This window comes from Cryptomeria japonica, chromosome 8 (genome assembly GCF_030272615.1).
Source record: "Cryptomeria japonica chromosome 8, Sugi_1.0, whole genome shotgun sequence".
NCBI classification, from domain to species: Eukaryota; Viridiplantae; Streptophyta; class Pinopsida; order Cupressales; family Cupressaceae; genus Cryptomeria; species Cryptomeria japonica.
Genome location: NC_081412.1, coordinates 516,881,361 through 516,899,988, shown reverse-complemented (window position 1 = coordinate 516,899,988; position 18,628 = coordinate 516,881,361). Strand labels below are relative to the sequence as shown.

Sequence of the window (18,628 nt, the reverse complement as noted above, 5' to 3'; positions counted from 1 at the left end):
TCCTATGAAAAATATACTAAAAGAAGGTAAGTGAGATGTGTGATTTGTCCTCCTATCAAGAGATCAAGCTTGTTCTTGTTTAATTGGAGATGATTACAGCAACTTACATAGTGATATTCCAATATTCAAGTACCAACACAAATCTATAAATAATTAAGAATGGTCTATGCTACTGAAATTTGATATTTGAGGTTGATATGTGCTATAACAATATGTTTCCATCTACATCACACGAGTGATTTCAATTTGTTCAACGTTAGTAGAAGATTAGATTTATGTACATCCTTCTGCCCCTACAACAGAAATCTATGCAACTATAAATAAGATCAAATGTTTGCATGACTGAAATCCATGGAGCTATGAAGATACCTGCCAATAAAATTATCCACAAGAAATATTTGTACTTTAAAAAATTAAGAATGCACGATCACTTATGAACCTTAATGTAGATAGATGAATTTCTACGACAATTTTAACACTTTTATTGAATTTCTATATAAAATTTTACAACCACCCTAGAGGGTGAATGCTTCTCATGGACGCAAAGTTCAATCTCATCTAGACATACATGAAAAAATCAAGTCCTGTACACAAAAAAAATGCTTCAAAACTTCTACTTCACAAAGTTTTTGTACAAGTGTATCACATTCACAGCAATTTTCATTGCATCATGTAGTATTTGGGTAGAATATTCTATAAATGGCTACTAGACACTAGCAGCCAACCAGGTACTCACTAGTCGTTCATTGTCAATCTTTGTTATTCCTTGCAGTAACCCAATGGAAATGGTGTCGATCAATTATCACTAAGTGAATGAATTCAATTTTATAATAATAACTTAAGACTGTTCCAAATATTGTGCACTCTCCATCACATAAACTACTTGTGTTTAACCTCAAATGGAGACATCGACCACAAGCATCAGAATATTAATCAATAATAGTTTGAATATTAACCATTTTCACTAAAAGATTTGCCAATTATTGAAACTTCATGGACTTGTTTTTATCAGATGCACTTTAGTTATAGTCTACTGCATATTTTAGATTTCTGAGTAATCACTAGTTTGACATATTTGTTCCAGAAAAGAATGCATATTATTCTATCTCTCACGAATAACGTTATAACAAGTTGAATCACATGGGTATGCACAATCTATATACTGTCTTGGTGTTCGATCAAAATACCAATCTCCTACAGCTTCTGCAATAGTCTGTCATGCATTCAAGATGTAGTCTAGTTAGGATGAGTATAGAGATTCACTTAGCTTGATCCATAATCAATATCTATAACTATATATGTAGCTTTCAATAGAAATAATTCTTAATCCTGACATTGCAAAAGACATACATTTAAACATAAAGAAAAAGATCGTTTACAAAGAAAATAATTCCTTGAACAGGGAAAATAACACACAATTGTAGTTCATATGGACTGTGATCAAGATGTTCACAATGAAATAAATATATAATGCAACCCAAAATTCCATGCCAAATCTATTTGTACTCCAAAATGCTAAACTCAATCTTTATTTCCCGAAATTATAGCTTCATGTTTGTACATGGCAATAATTTGGTATACAACTCTTCTAAAGATGAGAAAAACTAAATCAGCAACTGATGGCACATGCAACCATAAGAGCTCATACAACAACTATGTTTTATAAGACAATAAAAAGCATTTAACCTTGGCCGCTTTCTAATAATATTGAACATACAATTCAATGCAAGAACTTCATACATTGCTGACAGCATTATGTCTTGAAGATTGTTGCCTACGTATGCCATTGAACAACTATTAGAACCTAGGTATTTATCCACAAAATGAAAGCCTTGATAGAAAAAAAGCTCAGATACCGGGTTCTTCTGTTTTAGCCTGGGTCTTGGTATGGATACGATTCAGGTCTGACCTTAAATCCCCATTTGGCTTTCATGGTGTCTGATCTTATCAATAGAAGTTTGGATTGTAACTATAGGTGAAAATGATCATAGGGACAAAAAAGAGAGTGATGGAGGTCACTTGGGCCATGATGTGCAACCTATTGGATAATAATTTGAACTGCAAGATATCAAGCGAGTTATCTCTAGAACATCAGATGTTGATAGCCATGTAGTTTTACAAAACTTCAATTTTGTGCTGCAAGATTTCCACCCGTGAGAAAATGATTCATGTAAGCCTCTTTTATGTTATAATATTATGTTGGGTGTGTTGTACAGCATGTAATCCTTGTAAACATTTTAATATTTCAAATGAGTCGTAATATTTTGACTCTTGTGAAATAGGGTGCCACACTACGAGGAATCTATGAGATTCCTTGTATGACACAACTTGCCACTTGGATAGTTTGGTATGACATTGTGAGTTACATTGTAAGCGCATGATGATAGGAGATACAAATGGCATGTTACATGCAAGTTCGTAAGGTTCTTGGAAATTAAGGAGTCCCAACTTGAGCATCCATCTTGAAACACTTGAGCACATGATTTTGTTGTTCCTAGTCCATTCATTAAGTGTTGGCTTTAGTTATGGGAGAAGACTTTGTATAGGGAGATGCTGCCATAATGCTCCTGGAACTCCTTCACAATCTAGGTGAAGAGCTCTAAGGTGTAGAAGATCTCAAGCATTTCTAATCTCTTTGTTGAGTTAATGTAATGAATGGCACAAATTTCTAGCAGGTTTTTTTCACCCAAAAGCTTTTCCTAAGATAAACTATGAGTTTTGAAGTTTTTTTATATTTCTCCATTTTATTTATATTGATTGTTTATTTTCATCTTGAAAGTTGCCATTGCAAAAATCTCTATGTTTCAAGTTCCTATTGGATCTGAAATATATTATAAACTTGGGGGTTAGCATTTACTATTCTGATTTTGAGTATTAAATGCTTGGAAAATCATAACATTTGGTATAACTCTATGTTACCCCAAGTTTCCGGGCTGGGGACGGCAGGGGACGCGTTTCCGGGATGGCAAATTTTTTTGCCAAATTTGGGGACGGCAGGGGACGGCAAAGGGGACGGCTATATAAAATATAGGGAAAATTTGAAATATATAGGAAAATTCTAAATGTTCATATGAAAACATGGATAAAGCATGCATATATACATTATATTCATATGAAAACATGGATATAGCATGTGTATGATACTATGAAAAGTTGAAAACATTTTAGAATGTAAATTCTGAACATTAAAAATTTTAAAACTCAATAGACAATATGCAATTATGCATTCATAAATCAGAATTTCAATTCATTCACATTGTCAATATGCATATCATAATAGATATTAAAGAAATAACATACAAAATGTCAAAATGCCCAAAGGCTACACTGCTGCCATATAGTTTTATTGTCAATTACGATATGAAAATCAAAATAGTACTAAGTAAAACTAAATACAAAAAAGAAAAGTATAATGCTGCCCCTAAACTGCATCTCCTAACATTGCATCACAATTAGAGTCCTCTGAGTCTCTCCCACTGTCATGGTCTACATCCACCTCATCCAATGGAATCCCAACCAATTCCTGTGGTGTCTCCTCCTCATCAACCTGACAAAGTATAATGCTGCCCCAAAACTGCATCTCCTAACATTTTTTTTATTTTTAATAACAATTTGAATTAATAAGGGGCCTATATTAGAAAAAAATTTTAAAAAATTGAAAATACTTTTTTTATTATTTTAATATTTTTTAATGGCCTTAGATATGGGGGGACGTCTAGCCGTCCCCGGGATGAATTGGGGACGTCCCAGCCGTCCCCGGGATGTACGGACGTCCCCCAGAGCTAGGGCAGGCGTCCCCCCGTTTCGGGGACGTCCCCTCAAAATACATGCCAATTTGGGGACGGGGGGGAACATCCCCTGGCCGTCCCCAAGTCCTCGGGACTGGGATGGGGTTTTTCAGGTCGGGGACACGTCCTCGAGTAACGTAGGTATAATTGCTTGGTTAAGCTCAAATTATTGAAGAGGGTATGCTCTCTTTCACAAATAAATTTTATTTTCAGAGGGAGTTGTGTAGACATTTCTCCGGTTACAGATTTAATGGCAAGTACATCTATGAGGATGGAGATTAAGAAATTTAAAGGAAATTAGTTTTGGAGCTCTAGAAGCTCAAATGGATCATCAACTGTATAACAGAGACCTTTGAGATGTTTCTGGAAAGAAACCCTCTCACACATTAGATGAAGACTAGGCACAAGTTGCTAGAAAGGCAAGCAATATGGTTTGGCTTTGTCTTTTAGACCTGGTTTTGCTAAAATGGTTCATGTAAAGATACCACAAATAAACCCTGGATGAAGTTGGGGACTTTGTATCAAACGAGTCTCTGGTTAACTAACTTTTTTGTTGGAGGAAGTTGCACTCTCTGGGGATGGGAGATGGTGATTTTGTAGCAAAGTATTCAAAAACTTCAAAATTTTATAAATCATCTCGCTTCAATGGATGTGAAGATGGATTAAGAAGATCAGTGCATTACTCTGATGTGTTCATTTCCAGATCATGGAATAATCTGGTTATGGTGATCAGTTTGATCACTTAAAGTTCACCCTTGAAGAGGCCATCATTATTTTGATATTTGAGCAAATGAGGGGAAAATCCTCAAACTCCATTAAGGATGCTTTGGTCATTAAAAGTTGGTTCAAAGAAAAAGGAAAGAAAAAGAAACGAGATAAGAGAAAATCCTAGTCAAAAAGAAGATTTCAATCTCCTAGCAAAGCCAAGGTTAAGTGTTATAATGTGGCAAAATTGATCATATTTGGAAGATCTGCAAATACAAAGAAGGCAAAAAAAGGGCCTAATGATGATATAAATTCAAAAATCTCATATCAAGAATTTGGAGATGTGTTCCTAGCATCTTCGTCAACTCATGCATGTGATGATGCATGGTTCATTGATTCTAGTGTTTCTTTTCATTTGAACCCCACACGAGGTGGTTTAATGCATATGAGAAGTATAACGAAGGTGAGATCTTCTTGGAAAAGGCGAGCTTGTTCTTTGAAATGGAAGAATGAAAGCTCTATCTAAGGTACGTTTCACATCCTAGGTTTGGCAAAGAACCTAATATTATTAGGAAAAATGAACGATATGGGATTGTAGACATCTTTAGCAAGGAAAGTTGCAAAATGGTGATAGGAAGTTTGGTTTGAGTAAAGGGGCTTCAAATTGGGACCTTTTTTTATAACTTAAAGCTAGAACCAAGTGTGGTGAATGTGTTGTTTCCAAGAGAATACTTCATGTTGTTGTGAAGACAAGACTTCAAGGTATTGCTTAGGAGAAACCTTGAAAGGATAGGAGTCAATGTTGTGCCCCATGAAGTCCTTATGGTTTCACTTGAGAAACATCTTGGACATAAAGGCAAACAATCACTTCTAAAGGACATTAGAAGGTTGGAAGATGTGATTATTAGGCCAGATCCCCAAGGTATCACGTAGGCAATACCATGGATGGAAAGGACTTAAATTGTGGTGAGGAAGGGAGACAAGGGATTGCCTATGCAATACCTTTATAAGAAAGCAGTTGCATTTTTGAATCCTCCTTAAAAAATATTCAAGTTAGAAAAAGGACCTATTTTCAAGTTTGGATGTGACACTTATGGCCTCTAGAAGTTGCACTGGTGAGACACTTGGGCAAGGTGATACCTTAGGATGGTAGATTGTAAAGTGATGAGCATGAAGGGCCTAAGTGATACCTTAGGAAAGTACTAGACAAGCTATTTCCCAAGTGACACCTTAGTAAAGGGCTAGACAAGCTATTGCCCAAGTGACACCTTAGTGGAGAAGTAGGCAGTCTCATGGAAAGAAGCTTCTAAAGGGTAAAATGAGTTATCACCAATGCACTAACTTGGGAAGCAAAAAGGATTACAAACTTGAATTCCTCTTGAAAACTCGATTAAAAAAACTGTAAACACCTCGTTTCAATTTTGTATGAAGAAGTTATAGATTTTAGGAGTATGAAAATGAGTGGATAAGGTGTTGCTCTAGAATACCCTAATTCTTCTATTAGGCTTGGGAGACCCCAAGGTGTCACACAAGCAACACCTCATGGTCTAGAGAGATCCAAGCTATCACTCAGATGAAGGTGCTTGGTAGAGAAAATTTCAAGGTATCACCCTGGCAATACTTCAAAGAGCTAGCAAAGAGAAATTTTAAGATAGTGCTCATGAGATACCTAAAATTATTGGACTTGAAATTTTTTCAAATTTTCCTTGAGAAAATTTTTCAAGTTATTGCAACCATGATGCTTGTAAAGTTATGGCATAAAAGATTGGACCACATCAATGAAAAAGATATAGTGGCTCCAAGTCTAGGGGAATGGCTAGGGGATTTTTTTATTGTTTTTTGACTTTTGACTTATATGAACATTGTATTTATTGGAAGAAAAATCAATTTTAATTTTTCTTTGGCTTCACTCATTTTGATGGAATTTTTGCATTTGGTCCACAATGATGATATTGGACCTATAATGTATTTCATTGAGAAAATGCTTGTACTACATTTTGTTGGTTGATGATTTATTTTAGAAAAACAAGGTTGTTTTTTCTTACACAAAAAACCAAGGTCTTCAAGAAATTTAAGGAGTTCAAAGTGCTTAACAAAAATCAATAGAAGATGATCAAGGTGTTGATAGTGGACAATGGAATGGAATTTCGTTCTAGAGAGTTTAAGAAGTATTGTAAGGACAAGGAATTGCCAACGCAAAAGACAATTGCATAAACTCGTTAACGAAATGGATTTGCAAAAACAATGGACATGATGTTGATGGAAATGGCTAGCAATATGCTCCATGGCATTTTATTAGAGAAAAAATTATAAAGTTTGGATGGGCAAGAATCCCTCTCTTCAACATCTCAAAGGTTTTATATGTCCCTAATCTAAAGGAGAAGAGATCTAAGTTGGAATTCGAAGCTGAAAAATATGTTTTCATTAATTAAGGTGATGCTATGAAAAGATGGTATATAGTTGAAATGACATCTTCAAAGAGATCAAATCTTTTACTATTGAACAACCAAAATATAGAGAGAACAAATGTGCAATTAGTGCTAAAGACCAAAAAATTGCACATGACGATAAATAAGAAATTTGTGACGAACCCATAGAGGGACCTGTTGTGCGTTGCACACGCCCCCTGTCGCCGACAGGGTCCCCCTTTCCAGTTTTGAGTTTTTTTGATCGTCATCCCGAGAATCGAAGCAGAGTTTCTCGTGTCTCCTCGAGCGAGTTCGTGATCAGTTCGTAAGCTGATCGACGTTGGAGTAATGAACCAATGAGTCCTCTTGACTGATCTGGCTTTCGGGCGTAAATACCGAAAGTTTGTTCCAAAATTTCAAAGCTTAACGTGATGCAAACATTTTTCGGACTCCAGGTCCGAACTTGGCGAAAGTCAAGTTGAGGTAAAAGGGAAACGTTATGCGCTCCCCCTTTTGGATGTAAGCGTCCGAAGGTGAAAATTCAAAATGTGAAAGCATAAGGTGGCAATCGCATTCCGGACCCTAGGTCCGAAATTTCCAAAAAGTTAAAGTTTCAAAACATAACACTGCCCAGCCATTTCGGACCTTAGGTCCGAACTTCAGTGAAAGTTAAGTTTTAAAGCATATAGGCGAATAGCCATTTCGGACCCCAAGCTCCGAATTTCAACCAAGGCGAAATAAAGTTAAAACAACGTTTTCGGACCCCGCGTCCGAATAACACAAAGTGTTAAGTTTTAAAAACACAACAAAACAACGTTTTCGGACCCCCGCGTCCGAATAACACAAAGCGTAAGGTTTTAAAACACATATCAGACACGCACTTCGGACCCCCGCGTCCGAATAACACAAAGTGTTAAGTTTTTAAAACATATCAAATGGCGCATGCCTACTTCGGACCCCCGCGTCCGAATGAAGAGGGCGAAGTGTAAGTTTTTAAAAGCAAACAACATCGAAAAACGTACTTCGGACCCTAAGCTCCAAAAAGGGCGAAGTGTAAGTTTTTAAAACATATCGAAATGCATACTTCGGACCCTAAGCTCCGAAAAGGGCGAAGTTAAAGTTTTTAAAACATATCAAATGGCGCATGCCTACTTCGGACCCCCGCGTCCGAATGAAGAGGGCGAAGTGTAAGTTTTTAAAAGCAAACAACATCGAAAAACGTACTTCGGACCCTAAGCTCCGAAAAGGGCGAAGTGTAAGTTTTTAAAACATATCGAAATGCATACTTCGGACCCTAAGCTCCAAAAAGGGCGAAGTTAAAGTTTTTAAAACATATCAAATGGCGCATGCCTACTTTGGACCCCCGCGTCCGAATGAAGAGGGCGAAGTGTAAGTTTTTAAAAGCAAACATATCGAAATGCATACTTCGGACCCTAAGCTCCGAAAAGGGCGAAGTTAAAGTTTTTAAAACATATCAAATGGCGCATGCCTACTTCGGACCCCCGCGTCCGAATGAAGAGGGCGAAGTGTAAGTTTTTAAAAGCAAACAACATCGAAATGCATACTTCGGACCCTAAGCTCCGAAAAGGGCGAAGTTAAAGTTTTTAAAACATATCAAATGGCGCATGCCTACTTCGGACCCCCGCGTCCGAATGAAGAGGGCGAAGTGTAAGTTTTTAAAAGCAAACAACATCGAAATGCATACTTCGGACCCTAAGCTCCGAAAAGGGCGAAGTGTAAGTTTTTAAAACATATCGAAATGCATACTTCGGACCCTAAGCTCCGAAAAGGGCGAAGTGTAAGTTTTTAAAACATATCGAAATGCATACTTCGGACCCTAAGCTCCGAAAAAGAAAGTGTAGTGTTTCAAAAGCAACATCAAAAACGCACTTCGGACCCCCGCGTCCGAATGACCAAGGGCAAAGTGTTGGGTTTCAAAAACAACATTGAAATGCATACTTCGGACCCCCGCGTCCGAATGACAAAGACAGTATAAGCTTTTAAAACAACATCGAAATGCATGCTTCGGACCCCTGCGTCCGAATGAAAAGGGAGTGTTAAGGCTTTAAAAGCAACCATATCAAACACGCATACTTCGGACCCCTGCTTTCGAGCTTCAACAAGGTCGGGCAAACCACGTTTCGGACCCTAAGTGTCCGAAATTCCAAGGTGAAAGTTTAAAAACGAAGTCCAAAAAGAAAGCAAAACATTAAACGCAGAAGGCACAGTGTGTAACGCGGAGGTCAGGACGAGCACACCCGCGAAGGTTAGATTCGAAAACCTCCAATTCAAAATTCGAAAGGAACTCTTAAATCCGAAAGCAAGGAGGTAAGACACTGCATCATCCTCCCATCGACCATTTAAAATTCAGGTTGCTAGGCACAGAACCATGTGAAATTGATAAATCCTCTTTCATCTTCCAAACTGCGAAAATTTAAACAGGAAGGATAACCGTTGGGATTCAAATTTTGCAGGGTCATCCACTCGCCCCACCGCAAGGTCGAGCAATCACCCATCATTCGCTCCGATCAGGTAAGTACGCCTTATCGCGTACGGTCATTTAAAATGTGTGGATCAAATATGCAAATACGCAAAATTTGAAATGCTTAGAGTCTGCATCTCCATCATTCGAGCATCCAAAATTTAGGACTTATTCCCGGAGTTTGGCCGAAAACTGCATCTCTTTTCAAAATTCTCATGTTTTGTCTTTGTTAAAATTAATCAAAAAATTCGAAAGTGAGAACGCTTAGTCATAAATCTTCAGGAATATGATGCTGTTGAAGTTAATCAGATTGTTAGCCCAGAATGATATTTAAACTAATCTCGGTCTGTTGAAACACTTCTGTTATTATCTAACCCGCATCGTCATTCTCGTATCACCTTGTAATCCGTGTCTGGCTGTGCAGGATAAATGCCTAAATCAGCGGCAGAATCATCAAGAACACCCGCTGCAGCAGAAACCTCACGAGCATCCAAATCAGACGTCCCACGGAAAGTTGAAAGAATGAAGTATCAGTATCAGAGAGGAGGGTTAAGAGAGTCAAAGGTCCAGAGCATCTGGGACAACATTGGTGACACCGACCTTGGCCATATTGATATTCAGGATTTCAGGGATCGGGTCTTCTCACCCAATGCATATGGCAGGCCTAGGCAAATGCTAGAAAGTGGCATCGCCCAAGCAGCAGGTTTTCCTCCAGCAATCCAGAACTATGAATTAGTAGTGGAAGCTGCTCGGCATTATGAGCCAAAGTCCAGATTAGTGCTTCTGGAAGATATCACTATTGCCGACTTCTCCCCGGAGGCTATCGGTGATGCATTTGATATCCCCTTTCCAAATAATCCCATAGCTACAACAATGGACGAGGCACAGGGGGCATATGATATGAACCCAGCCCGATGCAGGGCATTGATTAACGAAGAATGGTTCAAAGAAAAAAGGCCTTCAAGCACCAGGATTGTGAAAAAGACCCCCAGAAGTGACTTTCATAATGAACATGGCGATATGGTCACCTTACTTAGCCGAGTCATGGGACTTCCTAAGTCCAACTACTTTGAAGAATGGATGTTCTATTTTACAGAACAGGTCTTTGCCAGAAAGTCTAAGTTTGACTGGGCCCAGATCATAAGTGATAACATCCACGCTCAGCTGATTGAGCTTGAGACAAAGAAGTATTTCACCATGACCTCCTATTTGGTCTATATGTTCGCAAAGAACCAGCCACTGCCAGGATTAATAATGAAAGGTGAGATCGAGAATGGGCCTGGTCAGGTAAAAGTTTATGATTGCTACCTGCAGCTGCACTACCAGGATATAGCTCAAAGGGAAAAGAGCAGCCCGGCTTACGCGGTTGGACAGTACGAACGTGTCAACGACGCCTTCACAATGCGCCTAGTCAGGCTAATGCAGGGAGGGTTACACATAAGGCTCTCGGAGCAAGCTACCATTTTAGTGCAGAGGTATGGGGCCTGGTTTATTCAGTTCCCAAGATTCTCCTACATCCGAATTGCTGGCTTTGAAGGTGCCCCCCTTCGACTTCCGTGGTACCCAACCGATAAAGTAGTCCTCATGGAGGTGGCAAGACAATCACGCCCTGCCGGCATATTATTACGAGAAAGCAAGCAGGCTGGATTCGCATTTCCAATGATCATAGGCAACCATGATGTCCAATTGAGAACTCCCACCCTAGCAGAAGAGTCCCTTGCAGAGCTAGCCTCTTATGGCCTACAGGAACATTTCCCAAGAAAATGTTTTGATCATGACAATTTGGCGAAGAGAGCTTACGGTAGGCGCTACAGAGCAAAGGAGTCAATTGAAGATTACTGGAAAAATTGCTCCGATGACTATGAAGTCAGGCGACGGGAATATTCTAGATTGAGTGTGTAGCAAATGCGACTCTTTGAGTACCGTCGGGTCCCGGATCAGCTCACAGACTCGGGGAACTGTCTCCAAGTCCGGGAATTCGAAGCAGTAAGGCATCTCTTGCCAGGCGTTGATTGGTCTCAAGACCCAATCACGGATTTCGAAGCAGTCATGGCAGCCCCGGCAAGATACACAGATCAATGGTTACAACACCAGATCGAGAGGCTAGTCCATGAAGGGGTCCAGTTTACTTACCATCTGATGGGCAATTTCGACTCTCAGTCTTCCGAAGATGAAAGGACATCAGCTGAAAAACCAGAGAAAAGGAAGAAAACTAAGGCTTGTAGAGGGACTCGGACGTCCAAAAGAACAAGAAGGGAGAAGATTCCCATAAGAAGGCCAGAGACCACTTCATCTTCAAAGGACCCCAGTTCATCCGACGACGCCATAGATTTGGATTGCATACTTGCTCCGCCTTCCCAGAGCGACATAGAGGCATTCCAAGCCAATGATCCTCCTGCTCCAAATATGCCGGACACCGAGCAAAAGGGCCCCAATCCGACTAAGCCGGGTGACCAGATAGAGGAAGGAGAAATCCCATCCACCTAGGGGATCGAAGTGCATGAACCTACCCAGCAGAGCCGCCATGAATTACTACTCCTCCATGCAGCCAAGGACGACTCAACCGTCGAAGGGGGACAAAGAACAGACGAGATCCATGAGCTCGAGGGAACCAAGGAGCCACCATCACAGGAAAATGTCAGACAATTATTCAGTGAGATAGGGGAGAACTCAGATGCAAACAAGGAGCTTCCTCCTTCTTCCACCCCTCCGATGGCGGGACAGCTGCTAATTTGTGATCAGCCAGTTGGAAGCATGGGAGCACAAGGTGCTAACTTAACCCTATCCTCAACCCAGACAGTGCCTCAAGAGTGGCTGATCGCCAGAGCTCAGCGCAGGGCTGCCACCAAGGCGCCCATCGACCTTGAAGACATCTTCTCACGAATGGATCAAACAAAAGCAAAAGGGAAGAAGAAACCGAGAACATACTCTAAGATAACCAAGGATGGGCAAAGGAACCGCACTCTTCATATTGCTACCCCGCCCGTAAACAAGCCAGCAGATCAAATAACCCTAGCAGATTATAGCATTACGACTGTCCCCATCGGACGAGCTACAAAAGAGCAAGAAAAGGAGGAATTTAAGGACTCAGTGCAGAACATACTCAGACAGCTCGAGGAGGTCACGGCTGAAAAGGATATGTATCGGGCCCGTGCTGAACAAGCCGAGGGATACATCGATAAGCTCCTACGGCCACTACACAACCCCTCTGAATCCCATATTCCCCCAATGGCATTGGCGCAGAGGACCACAACTGAATTCGAAGGAATCCGGGATACCGCAAAGGCCGTTAAGGAATGGGTGCAAGACATCAAGAAAAAGGGAGAACAGATCCTTAAAGAAGTAAAGGAAATGGCTCTCCATCGAGAGCTCACTCTAGTCAGGCTGTTGGAAGTAAAGAGAGAATCCCTTCACATGCATGAAGTAGCGGCCTCTACCCTTCCCCTCCTAAGAGCTCTTTTCTGGACACATACACAAATTCCCACACTGCCTGACATCTTGAATCCCCATAGCATCAGTGTTCTCAAGGAATGGTATTGGACCGTCACCATGAAGAACGACGCCCAGGAAATTATTGACAAAGAAAATGACGCATGTGAGGCAATTCTGGGGAACATGCAAGAACTAGGCAAGACCATCCTCCGATCAATGGTTTCGGGGTGGATAAATGACCTGTCCGACAGTGTAATCCGGCCGGATTGGGAGGAAAGATTGGGAGTAGATAAGGCTTCTTATTCCATTGAAGACTTGAGTTTTGCTGGTCAGTTCCATTCAGACATATTATGCTTCGAGCGTAATTGCTCCAGCTGGAAGGACGGTTTAAGGCACGTGGACCAATATCTCGAAGGCATGCAATACAAAATTCGCCACCCTCCCATGCCGCCTTTTAATCCCCTCTTCCAATTATGCATCAAGTTTCAGGAATATGTCCGCGAGGAACGAGCAGCAGGTCGTGATTTATGGCGAGAGTACCTGCATGGCGAAGACCAGTTTCGTAAAAAGGAATGTGAAACCAGGATAGAGAAAGTAGTTTCTCAAAAATGCCTTTTTCCCTCCAAGTCTTAAAAAGTGCACTTTTGTTCCAAAAAGGTGACAGTTGACTTTTGGTCAACATATTGTAAAGTTTTTTGGTGCACCTCCCTTTTTTTGGATTATTTCAAAAGTTGTAATTATCCTTTGGTAGTTATTGCTCCTTTTGGGGTAGTTGTAGATATTTATCCCCCTATTTATGAGTGTGGGTCCCTCTTTTGTAAGGATGAATCTGGGCCACTTGTTTAGATTAGATCTTGGCCATTCATCCATTTTTGGAAACCTATTTAAGGGGACTGGTTTTCCCTCATTTAGGAGGAAGTTCTTGAATTGTTGCGAAAGCTCTGAAGAAATTTTGCAGGAATTAATACAATGGATTGAAATTACCTTCAAATTTCCTTGTGAGTGCATGGTCTCCTTCTTCATTTAAATTAGAAAGCTTTTAAATTATGTCTGTTCATTTTACACAGCAGTTCTTACCAAGCATCTGATAGAATCTTCACAGTCCATACCATTAGAGGATAGCTGATTGCTTTTTTCCTTTCTGCATGGTTAATCTGGGCTATTTTATGATTCAGTTCGATTATCAAATGTACACATATCATGAATGTAGAAGTTCTAATATTGTATTTGATAATATGAAAATCTGGTTTCTCCTTTGAAGATTGCACTGAGTTTATGCAAACATTGTGTCTGAATGACTGATGATGCTTAATTTGGTTTCCCGGAGGTGTCTGTCTGCTTGGGTAAATCTGTTGTCCTAGTTAACATTTACCATTCTCTTTCTCCCTACCCTTCCTTTCTTTCCTCCCAATCTTATTCCCCTCTTTTTTTAGAAATCTGCAGTCTTGCTAAATCAGCTTCAAATTAACCAACATCACCTGAAAGAAAACCAAAAGAGGTCCCTGGGAATTCGTATATGAAATTACTAATCAAACGTAAGCCCCCTTGTGTTTCCAGCAAAAACACATCAAGCCACTGAGAGATCCCGCAGTCAAGACCTGACAAAAGAAACCTTGAGGTTATCCCCATTGATCAAAACGTAGAAAATAGCATTAGGGATTCCCTTATTTCAAGAGAGGGTAGGATACTCAGTGAGTTTATTCTATTCTGCGTTGGCCGTATGGAGTTTGCAGCGATGCGATTTCATCCACGTCAACAAGACCAAAGGACAAAGAACCTCATACTTCACTCTTGATAAGGTTCGGTTTGCAAAGACAAGAATGTGATAGGAGCCCACCTAATTTTCATTATATTGTTGCATCATTTTCTACTCATGATGATTGTAGAACTATGAATAAAGTAGTTGAGTGAAAGGATGTAATGTCCCGTTTCTAAGCACTTCAACTATGTGGACAATTAGCCTATTCAGCAGGTTCTTGTAGGCCAATAAGTTAGGGTTAGGTGACTCATGATGACAGTTGAACCAACAACAGGCGTTTCTTTGAGCTTAGGTGGTTGAGACTTGCAGGATGCCCTTTTCTAGAGTGATTTTGGGTAATTTTCCATATTAATTTAAGTAAGTCAGTCTAGGCATTGATTAAGCCAATTGTCAGCATTACTATTTTTTGATGTGTTAGTGGATTCAGTTATCTTGCTATGTAATATAGTCCAATGCTTTAATTTTAATAACGATGTTATAGTTATAAAGTAAAATTAAATATTAAACTTTAACGTTATTTTAATTTATTTAATTGTGTCATAACCCTAATTTTTGAATGTGAGGCATTTTACATGTGTAGAACCTTACCATTTTAAAAATTTGTATTGTTAGTGCTTTGTGAGGCCTTGAAAATGGAAAAGAGAAAGTGGAAAGGAGTACTGTCCCCTATTAGGACTTAATTTGCCCTAGAATTCCTAAATGAGGTACAGATTAAGAGCCACTATATTTGATAAATATTAACTACTGTTTAATATAACTTTAGAGTCTACAACTCTTAATAGATTGAATGCTTATCCTTGTTATAGATCCAAAATACTCGGATCAGTATATAGATTGCTGTCTTAATTTAATAATGCTGAGACTATAATTCCTTGCTTTTAGCCAATGCTGATCTTTCTTCTTTTTTCCCTTCAATTGATTATCGCTGCTATTTGTAATAATAGAATTGCTGCTTAATGAGATCGCGCTTCGTGAATAATGGGATCACTGCCTTAGCTTTCTGTAATTGCAGCCTTTAATATATTATTGCTGCTACTTATTGCCTATTGCTTTGAAGATTTACCTCTGCTTATCTGCTATTATCTTATTCAATTTTTTTTCCCATCCTCTCCCATATTATCTTCTACTTGTACCCTGCCCAAGAGATTCCTCTTTATGAGAGAGGTCGGCCCTAATTATTAAGCTTCATTTAATTAAATCTTTTGGTCAGCCTTAATAAAGGATAATATAGCCTTTCATGTAAGTCAACCATCTAACAAGGAAATGATATTATAATTTATTCCTGTTGGCCTTTCATTTAATTTTTATCCTTTACTCTTTGGAAAGCCCTAGCTTAATTTATATAAAGGCTATAACCTGAGTTTTTGAAGACTGCAATTACATAGATCTGTGATTAGGTTTCATGATTGCTGCAACTAGAATTTATGTCAGAGGCATGACAGTCTGCCCTTCCCAAGATTGCTTGTCCTAAAGCAATGTAGATTTCTATTTCTTGAACTAAATCATGAAGGTCCCAAACCCATCCTTGGAGATTTGTATTCCAACGTTTACACAATATCATGGATATATCTTTGCATTAAAGCAAGGATGAATTTAACATATATTAAGGTGAGGATTAGAAGCATGACACATTTATGCAACTCATATCTGTTTTCTCTAGTTATTCTCATATCTGAACTAATCAGATCTAAACCAAACATGGAGCATACACATAAAAACACGAATACACATGAATTTATGCAGACGCGGAGCTACACATAAATACTCGAAGTATACACATTAATATATGCAAACATGGAATACACACACAAATACACGTGTTGTTAGATCCCTTCTTTTTTTTTCAAGTCAGAAAGTGGGCCTCACCCCATCTTTCTGCCCATAATCCATTTAGAGCCAGAAAAAAATGGGGCCAGAAAGTGGGCTTAACCCCATCTTGTTGCTCATAAGCCATTTAGAGCTAGCATGTGGGCCTAATCCCATCTTACAGCTCATAAGCCATTTAGAGTCAGAAAGTGGACCTAACCCCTTCGTGCTGCTCATAAGCTACTTAGACCTAGAAAGTGGGCCTAATCCCATCTCTAACTTATATAAATCGCATCCTTTAGCAAATTATAATTCTTGTTAAATAAATGGGTTCCTTATGAATCACTTTCTAGTGATTGCCACTTGTCATTATTATCGATTTGTATTAGGAGATCGCTGCATTCTTTATGTGAATAGCATAAACCTTTAATATCATTGTTGCTTTGTTTGATATTAACCTTCTTGATAATAACTGCTTGTTACATAAGTAATACTCATCACAACTAAATTGTTTCATTTGATTAATACTTTCAACTCCCTGCCCTTCATTTTTTTCAAAAGGCTTTGATCACTGGCTTATGAAGTTTGCTGTGCATTTCAAGATCGCAGCATAATAAACCATCACTGCTTATGAAACACACTATTTAGAGATATAAACAAACCTATTCTCAATAACCAAGCCATTCGTGGCTTGTATCTTTGTTAAGATCTTTATTGTTCCCATATCTAATACAATTGCTGTGTATCACTTAATCCATACTTGTAAATCTTACGAGCTTTGCCCACCAGAGCCCTGAAATTCTCCATTTTTCCATTTTCATACTCCATACAACATAAAATGCACTTTCAGCAAGAACCGCCACTTTGCTTGGGTAGGAATACGAATAAACCTTGTGAATACTCAACCCAATGAATGCTATTGATAAGAACACAAATCAATAGTCTTGATTGCAAGAAGGATCGTTCTATTTTCTGCAAATGCTTCACAGTTCATCTCAAACCCTTGTAGATATGAATCACAACTGTGAGAAGAATCACAAAATTTCAATCTTTAATTATTGTTTGGATAATTTTCCTTATTCACAAATAATACACCTATAGCTTTAATGCTGATCTCACAGGCTGGCAGAATCAATGCTCTAATACCAATTGTAACGTCCCCTATTAGGACTTAACTTAAATTGCCCTAGAATTCCTAAATAAGGTACGGATTAAGAGCCACAATATTTGATAAATATGTAACTGCTGTTTAATATATCTTTGGAGTCTGCAACTCTTACTAGATCGAAGGCTTATCCTTGCTGTAGATCCAAAATACTCAAATTAGTATATAGATTGCTGTCTTAATTTAATAATGGTGAGACTGTAATTCCTCGCTTTTGGCCAATGCTGATCTTTCTTCTATTTTCCCTTTAACTAAATATCACTGCTGTTTGTAATATAATAATTGCTGCTTCATGAATAATGGGTTCACTGCCCTAGCTTTCTGTAATTGCAGCCTTTAATATATTATTGCTGCTACTTATTTCCTATTGCTTTGAAGATTTACCTCTGTTTATATGCTAATATCTTATTCAATATTTTTTCCCTCCTTTTTTCCCATCCTCTCCCATTTTATCTTCTACAGTTCTACTTATACTCTGCCCAAGAGATGCGTCTTCATGAGAGAGGTCAGCCCTAATTATTATCCTTTATTTAAAAAAGGTAAATAAAGGATAATAGCTTTTCATCTAAGTCAGTGCTCTAACAAGGAAATGATAATATAATTTATTCCTGTCGGCCTTTCCTTTAATTTTTACCCTTTACTCTTTGGAAAGCCCTATCTTAATTTATAGAAAGGCTATAATCCAAGTTTTTGAAGATTGCAAATACATAGATTTATGACTAGGTTTCATGACTGCTGCAACTAGGGTTTATGTTGTTGTCGGGAATAATCATTATGTTATGTTGTTATATTATGTTTATGTTGTCGTCGATAATAATGAGTTACGGCGGTAAGTTAGTTAGCCGACGGGTAGGTAGTTGGAGTCGCGATGGTTGTGTCGCACCCCTTCGGCTGTCATATATTGTACCACCTCCGGGTGTTGGAGGACATGTAATGTTGACGACAGATTATAATATGAACATCCTTTGACATTAATGGCAAGCTTATTCTGGTACATCTCTTGTATTTGCATTGTGCATTACTGTTCAGTTTCTGTATTCTTCCTGTTTACCCAGTGAGGTAAACATTTAGCGCCGTTGCCTA

At 38.9% G+C, this 18,628-nt stretch overlaps 1 protein-coding gene across 3 annotated transcripts in view; it reads right to left on the bottom strand.

Annotated features, from left to right (window-relative positions):
- Positions 1–592: 592 nt before the first annotated feature.
- Positions 593–18,628, bottom strand: part of LOC131056077 (pectin acetylesterase 8) — a 268,162-nt gene continuing 250,126 nt past the window's right edge. For 2 of the 3 annotated variants that reach the window (XM_057990414.2, XM_057990420.2), the window contains exon 13: positions 593–1,213. In XM_057990414.2, coding sequence (XP_057846397.2) covers positions 1,103–1,213 — 111 coding nt within the window. In that variant the 3' untranslated portion in view covers positions 593–1,102. The remainder of the gene's footprint in view (positions 1,214–18,628) is intronic. The other variant, XR_009108574.2, reaches the window with a different exon arrangement.